The following is an 18,335-nucleotide window of genomic DNA, read 5'->3' on the forward strand; positions in this document are numbered from 1 at the left end:
TTCAAAGTGTTCACTTTTAATCTTTTTTTAAAGCACTTTTTACATATTTGTAATCATAGAAGACAATGTTGAATTCTGCTTTTTCCTGGTGTCTTATAAGTATACATTTTTAAACATAGCTACACAATCTTTGTGCTTTAATAACTTTAAATTATTTCATTAACAGGCTATAGTATTATTCCCTTATTTTTGGACAATAGGTTGTTTTTACCTTTTAAGGTGCTATAAATAACACTGCTATAAACATCTTTTATGGTTATAATTTTTTCATGTTTTACATAACTTGCTTAAAATAGATTTCCAAACCTAGGTTACTTTATCAAATGTAATGGAGCTTTTTATGGCTATTGAACAGTATTAACAGGTTTTGTTCCAAAAGTGTGTAGCACGGGCCATTTTAAACTTGACTTCTTGAGCTCTGCTTTGGGCAAAATTTATGCCGTAAGTCTTCTCAGAGCCCGTTTAACTCCGATTTTGGGGCATCAAGTTTTCTGTTACTTGTCTGAGCGTTGCTCCTGGTATTGACATTTGCAATGCAGAGATAGCTGACATATTCTAAAGATGTTAACTACGTAAACTGGTTCTACTTGTCGGCAGCATCTACTGCCTTTGGTGGTGGATAATCATATAATTGGCACATGGTAGGTACCATGTATATGTTAAATGGATAATTGAATGAAAAAGCATGAACCCTGGAGTTGAAAAGGATCTGAGTTTTAATCCTGGTTCTGGCACTTACTTAGCCTCTCTGAAGCTTATCTTACCTGCTAAATGAGCATGGCAATAATGTACCTGTCTCTTAAGGTTTTAAGGATTTTATGAAATAATGCATGAAAAGGTTTAGCCCTGTCCTTAAGACACAGAAAGTGTTAAGTTTAGGTTCTTGCTGTCAGCATTGTCATCACCGTCACTGTCACTGTCATCATTCAGATAGTCCCAAGGTAGGGATAAAACTCTTTCTCAGGTCCTTTTTTGATATATCGGAGATATTGAAATTGCATAATTATATAAATTGGTGCAAAAGTAATTGTGGTTTTTGCCCTTCCTTTTAATGGCTCATTAACAAGCTGTGTTGTTATTCCCTTCTTTTTGGACTATAGGTTGTTCACCTTTTAAGGTACTATAAATAATACTACTATAAACATCTTTTATGTTTATAATTTTTTCATTTTTTACATAACTTGCTTAAAATAGATTTCCAAAACTGAGGTTACATTCCTTTTAATGGCAAAAACTGCAATTACTTTTGCACCAACCTAATAATTTGTGCCCTTAGAAAACTATTGCATTCACATTTAGAGAAGACAGTTTTTTTTTCACTATGGGCAAGAGTATGAAATGGGGAGAGGGCAAAAGAAGACAGATCCAGAATAGAGCAGCTAAGAGAGGCAACTGCAAATAACCAGCCGTCGCTTGTTAGGCAGTCTGTGTTACTAGGAAGAACTTTTGGAAATATTAGGGTTATAGTTTTGAGAAATAGTTGCAAGGTCCAAGCTTGTGGACAGTAATTATACGCTTTAGTGTATCGATGAAGATAGGTTCTGATTAGGTCATATATGTCGGCAGGCTAAAAAGCAGCCTTCTCAATAAGGAGAAAGCCAACCTTTGGAAAGAAAAATGAGAATAAAATCTAAAACAAAGCAAATTTGTTTTTCATGATTCCTGCTAAAGAAAAGAACAGTATACATGCTCATGTTGGAGAAACTGATTTTGCCGTATCTCCTCATTTATAAACATTATTTGATGGGCATTCTTTGATAATTTTTCTATTTTTTGGAAATTTCTCTGGACCTATTATTACTTCTTTCTGAGCATTTTGCTTTCTTCCTTTTCTTTTGTTACTTTAGCTTCATTAATTTTTTTTTTTTTTTTTTTTTTTTTTTAGAGATGGGGTCTCTCTCTGTTGCCCAGGCTGGTCTCGAACTTCTGGGCTCAAGCAATCCTCTCACCTCAGCCCTCCCAAACTGCTGGGATTACAGGTGTGAGCCACCACTCCTGGCCTAACTTCATTTTGTGGTACTTTTTTTTCTTTTATATTAGCCTTCATTGAATGAAAACTTTGAGGCTCCTCCCCTCCTTCATATATCTTTTCCTATAGGCCTTAATTAGGTTTTTTTTGGACATCACCTGAGATGATTATAAGTCACCAAACCACAGTGCAGTAAAAAACCCCAAATCACTACATCTCTTTTTTGGAAATACTTTCCAGGTAAGAGGAAGGCAGAAATGCTGAAATCTTCATAAAACATAAATTATGTAGACTCTTCAGTGATTAAGCACTCGATGAATACGGAACGAAATAGTCATCAAAGACCTGGAAAACCAAGGGTTTTATTAACAGAGATTAGAAAGGAAGGATAAGGAAGAATGTGATGAGGAAAAGAAACTCTGATTTAGAGTTAGAAGAAGTCTGAGTCCTGGCACTGCCTTTTCGAGGCTAATCTTGGAGAAGCCACTTTATCTTTCCAGATTCTGTTTCCTTACCTATAAAATAAAATGATTGAACCAGAAAAGAGATGGCAGATAACTTTCTCTTTTGATACTAAGCCTGATAAATTGCTAGTGATTTTCTGGAGAATTTGTTGAGAATACCAGGCTCGGTAGCAAAGAGTAATGTCATTAGTGATGTCTGCTATGAGGGTGGGGTCAGGGAGTGGTGGTTTTCATGTCCTGAATTTTCTGTATCTGAATTAGATGGTGTCACATCCCTTCCACCTGGACATTCTGCTCTCTTGTTTCTACTTAATATGGTACACTTGTCTGGGGGTATTAAAAGTATAGCTCTTTGCTTTTGTCAAAGCTACCCTTTCTAAACATCAGCCTTTTAGGACACTGTGTTTTTCAAGATTAGTTTCACAGTCAGAAGTGAAGATATTTTGGTTACAATTTCTGGGAAATTATTGCAGATTAAAAGATAGTTACCAAAATTCTTAAAATTTAATGTATAATCATAAAACATTGAGTGTGTTTGAAGTAAAAAGAAGTATAAGATGTACACATGTTAATTTTAAATAAGAGACTATGGGATATGGGGACTATGAAAGACTTTACTGCTGTGGTAGAAGCTGGTTGCTAGAGCAGAAGAAGGCACTGGGGACCTTCTGTGTGTACTGAAATCCAATATAACACAATCCTTAGGGAGTTATGGAAATGCAGGTACTTTGTCTTATTTAGTCCTTCTTTCCTGGCATGACACGTGGAACACAGTAGGCACAAAATAAATGTTGACTTGGATGTCTTAGTCTTCATTGAACTAGTTTCAGTCTCGTGTTACGGAAGACATTTGCGTATAGATAAAATTAAAAGTTAGGAATTGCAGAGATTTTGTGCTTTCCCTCATTTCTATACAGTACTTCATCACATTAATCAGTTCCATGGGAGAAATTTTCTGTTTGAAAATGCCTCTCATCATCATTGTGAGTGAAATGTCAGGGATAATGATGGGAAAATGGTGTATCAGCTCCACTACTAGTGATAGGCAATTTGCAAAATTGTGTTTGCTTTACAGCACTTCCATAGGAGGTTTATTTGTGTGGCTGAAGCTATGAAATATGGATGTATGTTAGAGGTACATTAATTTACTCTAGCAGCATGCATTTTACATACCATATGTTTATAGTTAATTAGCACAACAAACCCGCATTTAAAAATAATAATAATCTCAATTAGGTTATGCAAAATCAAGCAATCAACCACCTTCCTGACACATGCATTCTCTGACTCCTTGGGTAACCATAAAGAAATTGTTCCTTTTTTTCCCCTCTCTTCCATCTGCTATCTAGCATATTGCATAGAATATTCCATGTACTAGAAATCTTTCTAAAATATTCTCCAACATTTGAAAAGCTTTATATGATTCTCTTGGGAAGAATTTTTTTCTTATGACACTCATAAATGTTCAAAATATCTTTGTTGAGTTTAATAAGGTCCTATATATTTATTGAGTATACAGAGGAGTGCATTAGGGGGAAAATTGTGGATTTACATGATTTTAAGAGAAAATGACTTACAGTACTATTTTAAGGTGATTTTGTAGTAAAATCCATTTCGTACCCTAGCCTCTAATAGATAACATATATTCATAGAATTTTCAAAGTTAGAAAGAAACAGAGGTAACCTAGGCTGACTTCCCAACATAATAATCCTCTCCACTAAATTCATGACCAGCCGTCATCCAGCCTCACTTGAATGCTTCCAGTGAGCAGAGGCCTACAGCCTTAGAAGGCAATGCAATTTATTTAATAGCTCTAATCGTTAGAAAATTTTCTCATATGGAGATAAAATATGCTCCCCATTAACTTCCAACCATTGGTCCTAGCTCTATTCTCTGAAGCAATAAAGGATAAGTCCAATTTCTATTCCATACGACACCCCTTCAGTTATAGAATAGCTATCAGATCCTCCCTGTCATCTCTTTTCTGGATAAACATCCCCAATTTGTTAAACTATAAATTCTGTTCATTCCCATTATTTTTCAAAGAAATGAACTAGTTTTATCAATGTCTCTTTTGAAATGTAGTGACTGAACATGAGGCTTCAAATGTGATCTACCCTGAAAGTTTCCTTGTTGTGATACTGTACTTCCAAACAGGTCAACTGTGAATCCGTGCCAGCTTTTACACAGTTATGCTGGACTGCAGAGTCACCATACTGACAAGCAGAAACCCTTAGGGGATTTTCCACACTGTCCCTTGGGTCTCCTCATCCTGTGCTACAGTGTACTTCGTTTTTCCCACTGCTGAAGCTTAGCCTTAAACTAGACAGGGCTGGAGAACAGCCTAGGAAATTCTCCGTAAAGGCATCTCTTTCCCCTGTCCTCAATTTCTTATGTTTTTGTGATTCACTTATTAAATAGCTAGCTTACGAGCCAGTTTTATTGTAAGTTCTTGTGTATTCTTGTTTATAATAGAAACAATTTGGTGCATAACTTATTTGAATGCCAAGCCTACCTGTACTGACCTCATAAAAAACCTCATGGTATTCTCGTGGATAATCTAAAGCAGTGGTTCTCATACTTCAGTGTACCAGGAGGGCTTGTTAAAACACAGATCGCTGGGCCCCACTCCCAGAGTTTCTGATTTATTAGGTCCTAGGTGAGGTGAGGATTTGCATTCCTAATAAGATCCCAGGTGACACTGACATTGCAGATCCAGACACGACACTTTGAGAGCTACTGACAAAGAGATGGATTTAGTGGCCAGGTGGATTCATAGCAGTCTTAGAACCAAATTGAGGATGCGCATGGATAATAGTTTGGAGGAGGATACTGAAGCAAGAAGCTAATAGAAGTCATGCTGGTTCACTTCAGTTTGCTTTTGAGATAATCTGCTGAAACTAAAGGCTGAGTTAGGGACCTTGAGGAGAGAGGTACATGTTTGAAATGGTCACTGTGGGGAGAACAACTATAATTGTGAACCTGTGTCTTCATCTCCATTTTTCTACCTTATGCCAGGCCTTGAATAAGTACTTAACATACATTATCCCAGTTAATCTTCACCGCACTTTAAGTATTGGTACCCTTCTGTTACATAACATGACACAGAGCAAATTTCACACACAAAATGGGAAGCCCCAACCAAACCAGCACACATCTTCAAAGGCTGAATTTTTTAAAGCCAAAAGCTAAGTTATGGAATGCATAATAGACTTTCTTGTAAAGTCTGTTGTATTAGATGAGAGATTAGAAAGTTCCTTTAATACTGGACAACATGAATTTGTCGTAACAAATCTTACCTTTTTAATAATGAAATTTCACTGCTACAGAAGCTGTTGGTTAATAAGTAGACTCTTGCTCTTAAGAATTTCTTGTTAAATACTGTAAGGGAGATGGCTGTGCTTTAGTCAGGAGTAGGCTAAGGTGGCTTTCCAGTGCAGCATAACTCAGCGGGTTTGGAGCACGGGCACACAACTGCACATTATATAACCACACCACGTGAGGCGCATTAGGTGATCACCCATGTGAGCTCGTGCTTGGCTTGGAGCCACTATTGTCTGTAAAAGGTATAATTACCCTGCGAATGCTGTGCATATGGCTTATGCCTGGGTCAGCTTATGCCTGGGTCAGCTTGTGCCCAGGCTCGCTTGCACCCAGAGAGAGTAAAGCCATGTTGAAACTGCAATTCCTTGAGTGTTTTTCCAGTAACCTGGCACTGGTCTATCCACTCCCCTTGGTCCTCAGCTTGGGCTGAAGCCTAACACTTGGCATGACAATTGGCATCATGAACAGTATACCCAGGAGGGTGAGCCTTTGTTCCGCTGATTCTGGGTCAGCCATGTGGCTACAACATGGGTTATGGTGCCCAGTGGCAGCTGTACTGCTTGGATGGGCTCCGGTGGAAACCTGGACAGGAGTAGTTGGGTCCCCCACAAGCATGGAGAAGGCACTGAAGCAGCTAGAAGCACAGAGCCCTGAGAAGGAGGGAGCTTTTGCTAGCAGAATTGGATGGGTGTTTTTTGACTGCGCTAAGAGAAGTACACACCCAGTCCCTGAGGGGTGCAGTAGAGGCAAGGGCCCTCCAGGTACACATGGGGTGCCTGGAGGGCCAGCTACACAGCTCAGAAAAAGAGGTAGGGTGCCTGGAAGCCCAGCTACAGAGCTTGGAAAAGGAATTAGAGGCTGCTGTGGATGCAAGCCTGGGTCCGTCATCTGGGTCAGAGACCCCTACTTGGTCTAATGCCAAGGAGGCTGTCCGTGGGATCAAGGGGTCCATGCTGTAAAGAAGGGGAAGATGTGCCACCCACATGTGTTCCCCGAGGGGGAGAAAATGGGGCCCCAATGAGTGACACACTAACAGATGTGAATAGATTTGATTTTGGCCAGAGTTGGCCAAGAGAAAATTGATAAGCAGCCCAGTGAAGTACTCTTAACTTTGTGGAGACAGTTGTCTCTGGAGCAGAAATTCCAGAAAATGCGCAAGCGGGAGAAGAATGTTGCTGTGCGACTTGGTCCTGCCCAGGCGCTCCAGCTCAAAGACTGTGCTGCAGACAGGCAGGGGTGAAAGTCTTTTCTGTTTGATGAGGGAACTGGCCAAGGTGCTCGGCTTGGGGAGACACTGGGCAACTGGAGGCTACATGTGAAATTAGCAATCTACTGGTCTCCCACCAATGCACAGCAAGTGCTGGTGCTGGTAGACACCAGTGCAGATACATTCTGGGGTTGGATATTTTACAGAGCTTGACAGCTGTGCTGTCCATCACGGACTTGATGGACCACTTAATGGAACTGGGACAGTACGCGCTAAAGTATTGTTTTACAGAGAGCCTGGAATAGTTTGCCTTCATGACAGTGGACTTTCACAGTGTTGCCGCAGGGCTTTATGCATGGCCCCACCATATGTCATGGTCTTGTTAATGAAGTTATGCCAACCTCTGATTCTCTTGCAGATTTAGAAGTGGGAACACACCCCTTGCCTAAAATTAAGATGGTGTGGCTGAGACCACCTTCCTGGCAGCCAAGAGGGCCACTTAGCAGGCATAAGCCCTAAGGATAGTTGACCAGGGGCGCCCGTTTGAGCTGGATGTGTATGTGACCACCGATAGTTTTGGCTGGGGCCTGTAGCAGTGCATGGAGTGCTTGAGAACAGTGGTGGATTTTTGGTCCCAGCTGTGGAAGGGAGCTGAGCCCCGGTGTTCATCAATAAAGAAGCAGTTCGCAACTCATTTGCCGTGGCAGGATGGGCTAGTCATTGTGCATGCAGTTTACCTGATAGTGTGATGGGTACATTCATGGATAACTGCCCCCCTGGACTGGGACAGCACAGACATCCACTTTGGTAAAGTGCGGCACCTACTTGGAGCAGCGGAGTACACTGAGTACAAGTCCCTTAGCAGCAGAGTTGCAGGTCTTGGGACCTGTAGCCCTAATGCAAGATAAGGCCATGGCACCTGAAGCAACACTCCACCTTGAGCATTGCTGTTTAAGGAAGGGCATCCCCCCATTCCCGATGGGGCATGGTACACAGATGGGCGTAGCCAAGGTACTGCTGCTGCCTAGACTGCTGTTGCATTCCAACCTAGTACTGACACCATATGATTTGAAATCAGATATGGGCAAAGTAGCCAATGGGCTGAACTTAGAGCAGTGTGGATGGTGATCACTAAGGAGGTGACACCTATGGTAATCTGTACTGATAGCTGGACAGTTAACTACCTAGAAGTTACAAAGGTGACTAGTTGGTCACCAGGCCATGTGGGGCCAGGCCATGTGGCAGGACCTAGAGGAGGAAGGATGACCTCCTCCAACCAGGTATAGGGACAAGAGGTAACCTGTCATTGCCTGCCCCAACACCTTTAGAGGTAGGGGAACAAAAAAACTGACTTAATGTATAAAGCAACATTGCGGTGATGTCATTATGGGGTAGTTGTCCGCCATAACCTGGAGCTGTTGCTTTTTTATTGTTGATGTGTGTTATGAATTCAGGGCTCCAACCCATGGGCACATGTCCCTGCCCAGAGGGCACCCTTGGCCAAGGGAGTGGAGTGTGAAGGAGTTGGCTGCGCTTTTGTCAGGAGTAGGCCTACGTGGCTTTCCGGCACAGCATGACAACGGGTTTGGAGTGCAGTCATGGAATTCTGCACATTATGTAACCATGCCATGTGAGGCGCATTAGGTGATCACCCACATGAGCTCGTGCTTGGCTTGGAGCCATTATTATCTGTAAAAGATAGAATTACCCTGCTAGCGCTGTACATAACGGCCTGCACCCAGTTCGGCTGGCACCCACGGCTCACTCCCAGCCTTACTCACACTCAGAGAGAGTAAAAGCCATGTCGAAACTGTCTATAATCCTCAAGTGTTATTCTAGCTACCCACCACTGGTCCACCCACTCCCCTCAGTCCTCAGCTTGGGCTGGAACCTGATATTTGGCATGACAATAGTTTAACTCCTGTATTGGCATCAGCTTGTTCATGTATTGGTTAAAAAATCCTAATGTTGACTAATTTGAGTAAATTTTCTTCCTGCTTTAATTTTTAACTTTCTAGGTAGATTATGATAATCATGCACTTTATAAACATGGAAAGACAGGTCGAAAACAGTCTCCTGTGCGTATTTTCACCAACATTCCACTCAACAAAATAATTCTTCCTACTGAAGAAGGGTACAGGTAAGATCACAGTGGAACTTTGAAGTTCATGAGTCACTGAAAATGAAGTTACATATATCTATCAGCAAAATGCTTTCAGTATTGAATTATGTTATTCTATTACTTTTAAATTAGGTCCATAATTTCATAATGAATTGAATTCATATTATACCCAGTTTTTGTAATAAGTGCTTTGTAAACTTTTATTTACTCTGTAAATCTCAATAAATATATGCAGCCTATTTCTCTGTCCTTTACTCTTTAGATTTTGCTCTTTGTGTCAACGATATGTTTCTCTAGAGAATCAGCACTGTGAGCACTGTAATTCTTGCCCATCCAAGGTATGGTGTTCTTATAGAATGTATTTTTACTGAGACATATTCATTTCATTTTAGTTTACTAGTTTTATTACTTTTTAAATGTTCTTTTGTTAATATGATTTGTCTTCATATGTATTATCATTTATTAATTATAATACAACATTTTAAATTATAGCATACAACAGGCTTTTGAAAACACTTAACTGCCTTCATCATCACCAATAGTTATTTGAATTCATCTTCATGTGGTACGGTGTGACTGCTAAAATTATCAGTGTTTCAAATAAGGCATTAAATGAATGCTCAATTATGTGTATGTTGAGGGCAAAATTATGGTGTTTCAAATAAAGCATTGAGCTATTAGTTACCATCATCATTCTGATGAAATAATTAATAACATGTACTGTGCACTTTTAATATGCCAGACACTTTCCTAAGAGCTTTACATGGATTAACTCATTTAATCCTCACAACAGCCTTATTAGGTACAGTTACTCGTGATTTTTTTACAGATGAAGGACTGCAAAGGGACATACCTCCTATTTATTTATTTATTTAGGTATTATTTTTTCTTAATAGACTTAGTTCTTTAGAGCAGCTTTAGGTTCACAGCAAAATCGAGCAAAAGGTACAGATTCCTCATATGTCCCCTGCCCCCACACATGCACATTCTACCCAACTGTCAGCATCTTCACCAGAGGAGGGTATTTGTTACAACTGATGGACCTGTGTTGACACCTCATTAACACCTGGAGTCCATAGTTGACATTGGGTTCACTCTTGGTGTTTTACATTGTATGAGTTTGAAAAATGTATAATGACATGTTTTCACCATTACAGTGTCATACAGAGTGGTTTCACTGTTTTCACTAAAAATCTTTTGTGTTCTGCCTACTCATCCTTATTCCTGAAGGGTATCTTTGGCTACCACTATACTATCATTTTACCGTCTGCATAGTTTTTCCTTTTCCAGAATGTCATACAGTTGGAATCATACCATATACAGCCTTTCAGATTGGCTTCTTTTACTTAGTAATAGTCATTAAATGCTCCTTCATGTCTTTTCACGGTTTGATAGCTCATTTTTTGTTAGTGCTGAATGATATTCCTTTGATGTACCACAATTCGTTTACTTATTCACCTACTGAAGGAAACCTTGGTTGTTTCCAAGTTTTGGCGATTATAAATAAACCTCCTAATTTTGTGGGAAGGCAAGATGACCCTTAAGTTGTTTTGTTTATTTTAACTAAATCTGGTCAGAAAGGGCCTGTGAAGTTTAGATCGGCTCATAAGCACAAATTATTCTACAAAGAATAGGCTGTATTTATGTAAATATTAGAAAGTACATTTTTCATGATTATATAATATTATATTTTCCATGATTATATAATGATATTACTGGTTATACTTGTTTTTAACAATGTTAATACATCTGAATGTTTATATTTAGTTTGTATTAGTTGAGACATGATGTGTATTCTTCATTAAAAAAAAATTATGCCCAGATTGTATAGTTTAAAGTTGAGGAAAATGCACTTATTATTTAGAGATGCACACAAAGGTGGTAAAAGGAAGCAAGAGCAAGGAAATGACAGTCACAAAAACGGAATAGGTGTTACTTGGAGGGAAAGGGAAAAATGCTGTGATCGAGTAGGGGCACAGGGGGAGTTTCCAGAGGGCTGGTGGTATTCTTTCTTGACCTGGTGGGTTTCATCCATGTTTGCTTTATAATACACATTAAATTGGGTATGTTTTATGCACTTTTCTAGATATTTTTTATTTCACAGTTTTAAAATTAATCAAACAGTAACCTATAATCTATCTTTCTAAATTATGTAAAGCTCTCAAATATGAATTTCATTAAGGATTATACAGTATAGACACATAAAATTATGAATCATTAATTCTCTTGAAATTTTCATTTGAGTCCTTCTTTGTGCAGATTGAGTTGCTCGAACTGGAGTGGATTTTCAAGATGATTTAGATAAATCTCCTAGTTTTACAGTTAAGGAAATTGAGGCCCATCAAGGAGGCATTTGAGTTGAGTGGAGAAACGCATAAATTAAAATCAAAGTATTTAATTGTGAAGCCCAGAAAAGGCAGAAATAGGGAATGAATAATTTACACAGATTTTAATAAGACATTTTAATTTTTAATTGTAGAACTTGATTTTTAATAACAAATTAAATATGATTTAAAATTTTTTTTTTTGTAGGACGGAAGGAAGTGGAACCATTGCTTTCTCTGCAAAAAGTGTGTAAAGCCTTGTAAGTATTGATACTTAGTGTTTGAGATCCTATGAATACATTTAGATGGAGTTTTTCTCCATCTAAATAGGATTTTTCATTGGATTTTAAAAGAAAAAATAATTATTGTAGAGACTTGTAATTTATTTGCTTTTTAATTTTATAGTTATCAACATGTATGTTCTGCCTTGTTCTGCCTTGCAGGAGAGATGACTGCTAACCTGTTTCAGTGTGGCATTTGGTTTTACTTATTTTAATAAGGCATTGTGTCACTCAGCCAGCCTCCATTGTGACAATAGCTGTCAGCTCATAACTCACTGGAGAAGGGCTGAAATTCTTGCCATTCAGAAGTTAGCTAGTTTATGTGGAGTTCTAACTTCTTCATTTAGCTGAACAAAAACTAGCTGTGCAAACTAGCCACAATTCTTCAAGTAAACACTGTTCGTATATCCTACCTTAAAGGTTAATAAGATGAAAAATTACATTACATGAACTTCTTTTGAAACTTAATTTTTATTTTACAGCCTGGATCCACTGTAGCATTTGCAGTCACTGTGCTGTTCCAGACCATTCTTGCCAGGGCCCCAAAGATGGCTGCTTTATTTGTGGTGAACTGGATCATAAACGCAGTGCCTGTCCTAACATCGCTACATCTAAAAGAGCTAACAAGTCAGTCGAATACTTTACTAGAAAAATGTATTCCCTCTGTGTTTTATACAGGGTACTCCACAAAAGCATGCAACATTCAGAGGATTTTGAAGTGCCAGGTTAATTGTCACTTTCAGTATTACGTATTGGCTGCATAGATGGGCGGATGGAGGAGAGGAAGATGATTCAAAGAGCTTGCTTTCAAAGAGCTTAGACATGAAAATAACCAAAATATGAGGTAGAAGAAAACTTTACATCTCATTAGCTTTACGTCTCATGTGTAAAGTTGTAGGGGGTGACTATTCATGCTTTATTGAAGGACATGGTATTTAAGTCAGGCTTTGAGGGACAGATCAGATATAGACACAGGATGGCAGGAAAGGCTGGAGAAGGCATTTCAGATTGAATAGCGAGTACTTCCACAGTAGGCAAATTGTAGAAAGTTACTTCTTTATATCAGATTTCAAGAAAAATATTTAGACATGCTTACTTAAGTACTTGAAATTTTTGTTACCATTTTTTCTGTAATTATTTTCATGTCTCTTACCAATATTTGATTACAGCTATGGATTACAACTCAGTAAAGTGATACCAATGACAATAACATATTTAGAAAAGCCATTGCTTCTGGAATAGTTATCCCCAAAACAAAGCCAAAAAAGAAAAACATTTCTATTTTAACCAGGCTAACTTGAATGGTTATACTTTTTTTCTAACTAGATGGGATGATAGTTTTAAGTCCTCTTGCTTTATTGATAAGAAAACTAATGTCACACAGTTATTAATTGGAGATTACCAGATAGCTAAATTTGACATTACGTGAAAATTGAGATTAGGGTAAAAATGTTTGACTACCATATGTCTTGTGATTCCAAAAAATTGATTCATATTAGAAATATCTGATGCTTTTGTCATTATTTATGATAATATTAGAATTCTTTCTCATGTGTTTTGTTTATTTGTAGTCAGTGAAAACTTTTTTTTCCATTGTGATCCAGCCACTTGAATTCTGGCTACTGTTACAACTGTCTCTTTCCTAAATTTACTCTATTTCAAATAATTATTTCCACTGGGTAATCCAGAATAGCATTTTTAAAAATCAATTAAAGAAGTTTATTGAAGAATCTTATGAAATGTTTTCCCTTAGAATAAATGTTCAAAAATTGAATACAGCCTCAAAAACATATTGGTCTGGGACTGTTGCACTATTGACAGTGTAATTCTGGGTGGGAACAGGAGTCAGTAACATGCTCAGCCTTTAATTCTGTGAGCTTACGTGGAAACTAAATTTGCGTTTTAATACTCTATTGTAGGCTCTTCATTGCTTCCTGAATAGCCTCAGCTAGTCTGTTTGGCACTAATACACTATTTCATTAGGGGAAATCATCTAGCATCTTTCAGTACTAGATTTTATCAAGTTTAATTCCAAGAGCAAATCTTTTGAGATGTGGATGCCTGATAATTTTTAAATAATACTACTTCTTTTCTCAAAGACTCCTAAATTCCTGTTAATAATTATTGCTTTCAAAAAAAAATTATAATGAAATTCACAAAGCAAAATTATTTTTTTTTATAATAGTGAAAAATAACAGCCTTTTTAGCATACGTGGCATAAAAAGGCTTTCCATCTCATGCCTTTTACAGCTGTCTTATATTAATCTGTTTTTCCTTGTTGTTAATTTTTCTTTCATTGCCAACTGGAATGATGCTGGCTCCCTCTTGTGGTTAAAAATCATTTTATCAGTTACATAAATACCTATACTTTAGAGGACAAATACTAGGTCGATTTAATTTTAAGACGAAATAAAACTGACTTATAGTCAGTTCATCGCTGTTCAAAGACTTTATATCTGGAAAGTTTTGTATATTCATAGTACAAACGAATATTTTCAAATATTTTCCTCCCGTTTTTGTTTACCGTAACCCCTAGTGAAACCTGGTTCATTTTTAGTCTTGCTTATATGTGCATGAGCCAAAGAGAAACTTAAATTTTGTGTACAGGCACACATGGCTTCATTGACTTTGCCACTAGAGATTGTACTATACTTCATTAAGTTTGCTAAATCATCACTTATCAAGAAATTATCCTATTAAAAAAGTGACTGGGGAAGTAGATTTATATAGTATGCAAGAATCAGTATAATCGTATAAAGATGACTTTTTTGTTTTAGTTTTCAATTCTACTCCTTCTGTAGACTGTTTTATTTTAAACTGATAACCCCAGTCCATAGTGCAAAATCTAAATATGAAAAAATTTAAAGTTGTCAGGCAAAATTCTGCATAATGGTCACGTGGAACTAATAATAGCTAATATGTATTGAATGATTATTATATGGTTAGTAGTTTGCATATATGAATAATTTACAGTAGCGTATGTAGTATCAAGGTGATTAAGAGCACAGGTTCTGGAGTCAAGGTGGTTCTGCCAGTTCCTCATGGGATGATCATTGATTTCATAGCCTCGATACCTTTGCCTAAAAAAAGTAAGGGTGGAGAGGAGGGGGTGCTGATCGCCTTTGTCTCTGTCTCCCAGCTCCTTGAAGTCAACAATTATGCCTATTCATTTTTGTATTCTCAACAGCTGACATATATGCTGAGTAAACAAAAAGTGAGGCATAAACCGGGGATACACTGTTCATGAAGCTCTTCTCCCAGGTTTTCCCCTGGCAAGATCAAGAATAAGCTTTTCTATGAAGAAGCTTATGAGACGTGAACGTAAAAATTGATATTGCTGGGTAATCGGGAAGATTCCAGGTTTGCCAGTGCTATAGCTCCGGCCTGTTCCTTGGTTCTCGATATGATGAGTGGTATGATTCTCCTAGCTTGGAGGAAGTGAATGGATGGGCCTGTAATCTTCTTAGCCACAGGTCACCTGTAACTTACTTTGGAGAACACCAGAAACTAAGAATCTGTTTTGTCTGGTGTGGTTCAGTGTTTTTAGAGGGTAAGTTCCAGCTTGTTTATTTTGAAGCTAGTCTTCAAGATAAGGACCACAAAATGCCAATACCCTGGGTGACACTTGTCAGGACTTTTGATCTGCTGAGGAAAGGAAAATCCGCAGGACGTAGGAAACGGGCCCTTTCAAGGCTTGTCAGTGTTTTCCATTGTGCTGTTTCATTTTCCTGCCTCTGCTAACTGCCCCATGCATCAGCCCCTCTCCTAAAAAACAGAATTCAAGGATTTGGAGATTGAAGTGCTGAGTTGAGCAGTACAGATGTACAAAACACTTTTTAAAGAGACAAATCATGCTCAGCCGGGCACAGTGGCTGACACCTGTAATCCCAGCACTTTGGGAGGATGAGGTGGGTGGATCACAAGGTCAGGAGTTCGAGACTAGCCTGGCCAACATAGTGAAACCCCATTTCTACTAAAAATACAAAAAATTAACTGGGCCTGGTGGCACATGCCTGTAGACCCAGCTACTCGGGAGGCTGAGGCAGGAGAATCGATTGAACCCAGGAGGTGGAAGTTGTGGTGTGCGCTTTAGCCTGGGCAACAGAGTGAACTCCATCTCAAAATAAATAAATAAATACAAAATAATAAAATCCAAACTCACCTGCTTTGCATTTACCTCTGTGGTGAGTTTGCCCCGACCGGCTTATTCTAAATTCGTAGTAACCGTCTTTTAAAGAAAATTTTTTTTTTCTCAAACATTTTGCTGGTCAGGCCTCTGTTTCCTTGTTGTTATGGTTAGGACACTGAGGATTTATGCTTGCAATACACTAGATGCTTTCCCTTCTTCTATTTTCTTATTTGGTTAGCTAGTTAATTAAACTTCAACATAATTACATAATTCACTGTGCTCATTCTGTGAAATAATTTAGCGCCTTGTTTTCCAGGGCTGTCAGAAAGCAGAAGCAAAGAAAAAGTAATAAGATGAAAATGGAGACCACAAAAGGACAATCCATGAATCATACATCTGCTACAAGGAGAAAGAAAAGGAGGGAAAGAGCCCATCAATATCTTTGCTCTTAAATGTCCAGTGACTTGAGAATAAGAAAGATTTATAGCCCAACCTTTGATGCCATTTTCTGAAAGTGCCACACTGGACTTAAACTCAGCCGCTTTCAGAGGTGTGCACCTTTCTGAGCTAGATAACAGGCAGGTGGCATTTGCTGGCCTACAGTCCCTTATCTGCCTCTCTGGAGACTTGGGGAGTTGGTCCATCTCCAGCTGGTTTACTAGTTCTTTCGATGCTCGTTTTTCCTCACTTTAAGTCTCTCCCAGTCACATTATTCTATTTTTATTTATTTATTTATTTGTGAAACGGAGTCTTGCTCTGTCGCCCAGGCTGGAGTGCAATGGCAAGATCTCAGCTCACCGAAACCTCCGCCTCCCAGGTTCAAGCGATTCTCCTGCCTTAGCCTCCTGAGTAGCTGGGATTATAGGCACACGCTACCACGCCTGGCCAGTTTTTGTATTTTTAGTGGAGACAAGGTTTCACCTTATTGGCCAGGCTGGTCTCGAACTCCGGGCCTCAAGTGATCCGCCTGCCTTGGCCTGCCAAAGTGCTGGGATTACAGGCATGAGCCACTACGCCCAGCCCCAGTCACATTATTCTAGTCTCTTTAATCCAAAAAATGAGCAGACAGCATTCTTTTGCAGAAGATGTCAGAAGAAAATGAAAGTGGAAACCTGTGAAGTTTGTTTACATTGAACATAAAAGTATGTTACTTTAAATAGAATATTTTTTGTTAAATGTGAAACAATAGTTTAAACCCCACGTGAAAAGAAAAGTACAGCGCACGATTGTTTTTAGACTGAATCTGAAGATGATGGAAAGAATGTTTACAAAGGCACTGTATATAGAGATTGTAATTATAATTACATTATTATTAAATATTTGTTTTCCAAGTACTTTGTGCAGTTGTCCTTTGATGGTCTAGAATCACTAAAATGTTTGTTGGATGAATGAGATATTTAGAAATAAGACATGCTCTGTCATGCCAGTGTCTGTTAACCGATGCAGTAAGTTTCTCTCTTTGTGAAGCAGTTAGTAGCAGAAGGCAGGATAGTTTGGTAATTAAACTCCTCACTCCTACCCTTACATTTCCGGCTGTATGGTCTTGGCCAGGTCACTCACTCCGCAAAAGCCCTGGTTTCTTCATGATTATAATGGGAGAATAACAGCTATAGTTGAGGTTTGTTTTGTGATTAAATTAAATGAGATCCAAGTGCATGGCTCTCAGTTCTCCTCTGTCATTGGTGAGTTATATTAACAATGAACATTGTTACTGAGGTCTAGTGGTAATTATCTTTTGGTCCAGTAGCATAGCACTGAAGGCAGTAGTTTGAACTCCCAGAACTAACAGTTTATCTCTCCATTTCTCTGCTAGTTATTATCTCCTTAAGACTGAATTGTTTTGAATGACTTATATTTGCATAATGACTTTTCTCTTGTTTCTAAACAACTATAAAGCAGATCTGAAGGCATCTTTGCTTGGGGTTAGTCAGAGGCCTGTGAGTAAGGGTAGAGGAACTGCACTCCATCTGGTATTTAAATTCCAAGTAAGTTAGGACTGATGCCTGATGTAGAATACTCAGGCGTGGCCGAGATCAGTGTGGCAGTGGTGTACATCAGTTGACATCAAAAGATGAGTTATACCCCTGGACTTCATAAGCATCAGAAAGCTCTTCTCCCCTTTGTTACGTGGATGCTCTGATAGGAGGGGCACATTTGGAAGTGACTGGGTGAGATACGAACGTTGTAAAGCCACTGTGAGAGTTCTCCTCTCTGATTCAAGCAGACATTGCCTGACTTTATGGTGTTCACCATTCCATGGTAAAATCTATTGAAATCTCTGAAACTAAGACACCTGAGAGACTATGACTACTGAAGAATTGAGTTCTGAAGGCCAACAGCTATTCTCATCACTAGATTTCCTTAATTTAAAAATACCATCAATTGTAAAACACAGCATGGATTTTATCATAGTTTTCAGGGGGAGAAAAGAAACAATACTTCATTAATTATACATATTAATTTTTAGATTATCTGATTTCAGAAATACTGAAATGCAAAAAAAAAAAAAAAAAA

General features: G+C 38.5%; 1 protein-coding gene across 2 annotated transcripts in view; it reads left to right on the forward strand.

Annotated features, from left to right (window-relative positions):
* ZCCHC4 (zinc finger CCHC-type containing 4) overlaps nt 1-17,345 on the forward strand; it is a 61,570-nt gene extending 44,225 nt beyond the window's left edge. For both annotated transcript variants that reach the window (XM_032273561.1, XM_032273563.1), the window contains 5 exons: nt 8,984-9,105; nt 9,350-9,425; nt 11,620-11,671; nt 12,175-12,319; nt 16,138-17,345. In XM_032273561.1, the coding sequence (XP_032129452.1) occupies nt 8,984-9,105; nt 9,350-9,425; nt 11,620-11,671; nt 12,175-12,319; nt 16,138-16,273 (531 nt within the window). In that variant the 3' untranslated portion in view covers nt 16,274-17,345. The remainder of the gene's footprint in view (nt 1-8,983; nt 9,106-9,349; nt 9,426-11,619; nt 11,672-12,174; nt 12,320-16,137) is intronic.
* Nucleotides 17,346-18,335: the final 990 nt, after the last annotated feature.

Source organism: Sapajus apella, unplaced genomic scaffold (genome assembly GCF_009761245.1).
Source record: "Sapajus apella isolate SASKATOON/1434 unplaced genomic scaffold, GSC_monkey_1.0 scaffold5, whole genome shotgun sequence".
NCBI lineage: Eukaryota > Metazoa > Chordata > Mammalia > Primates > Cebidae > Sapajus > Sapajus apella.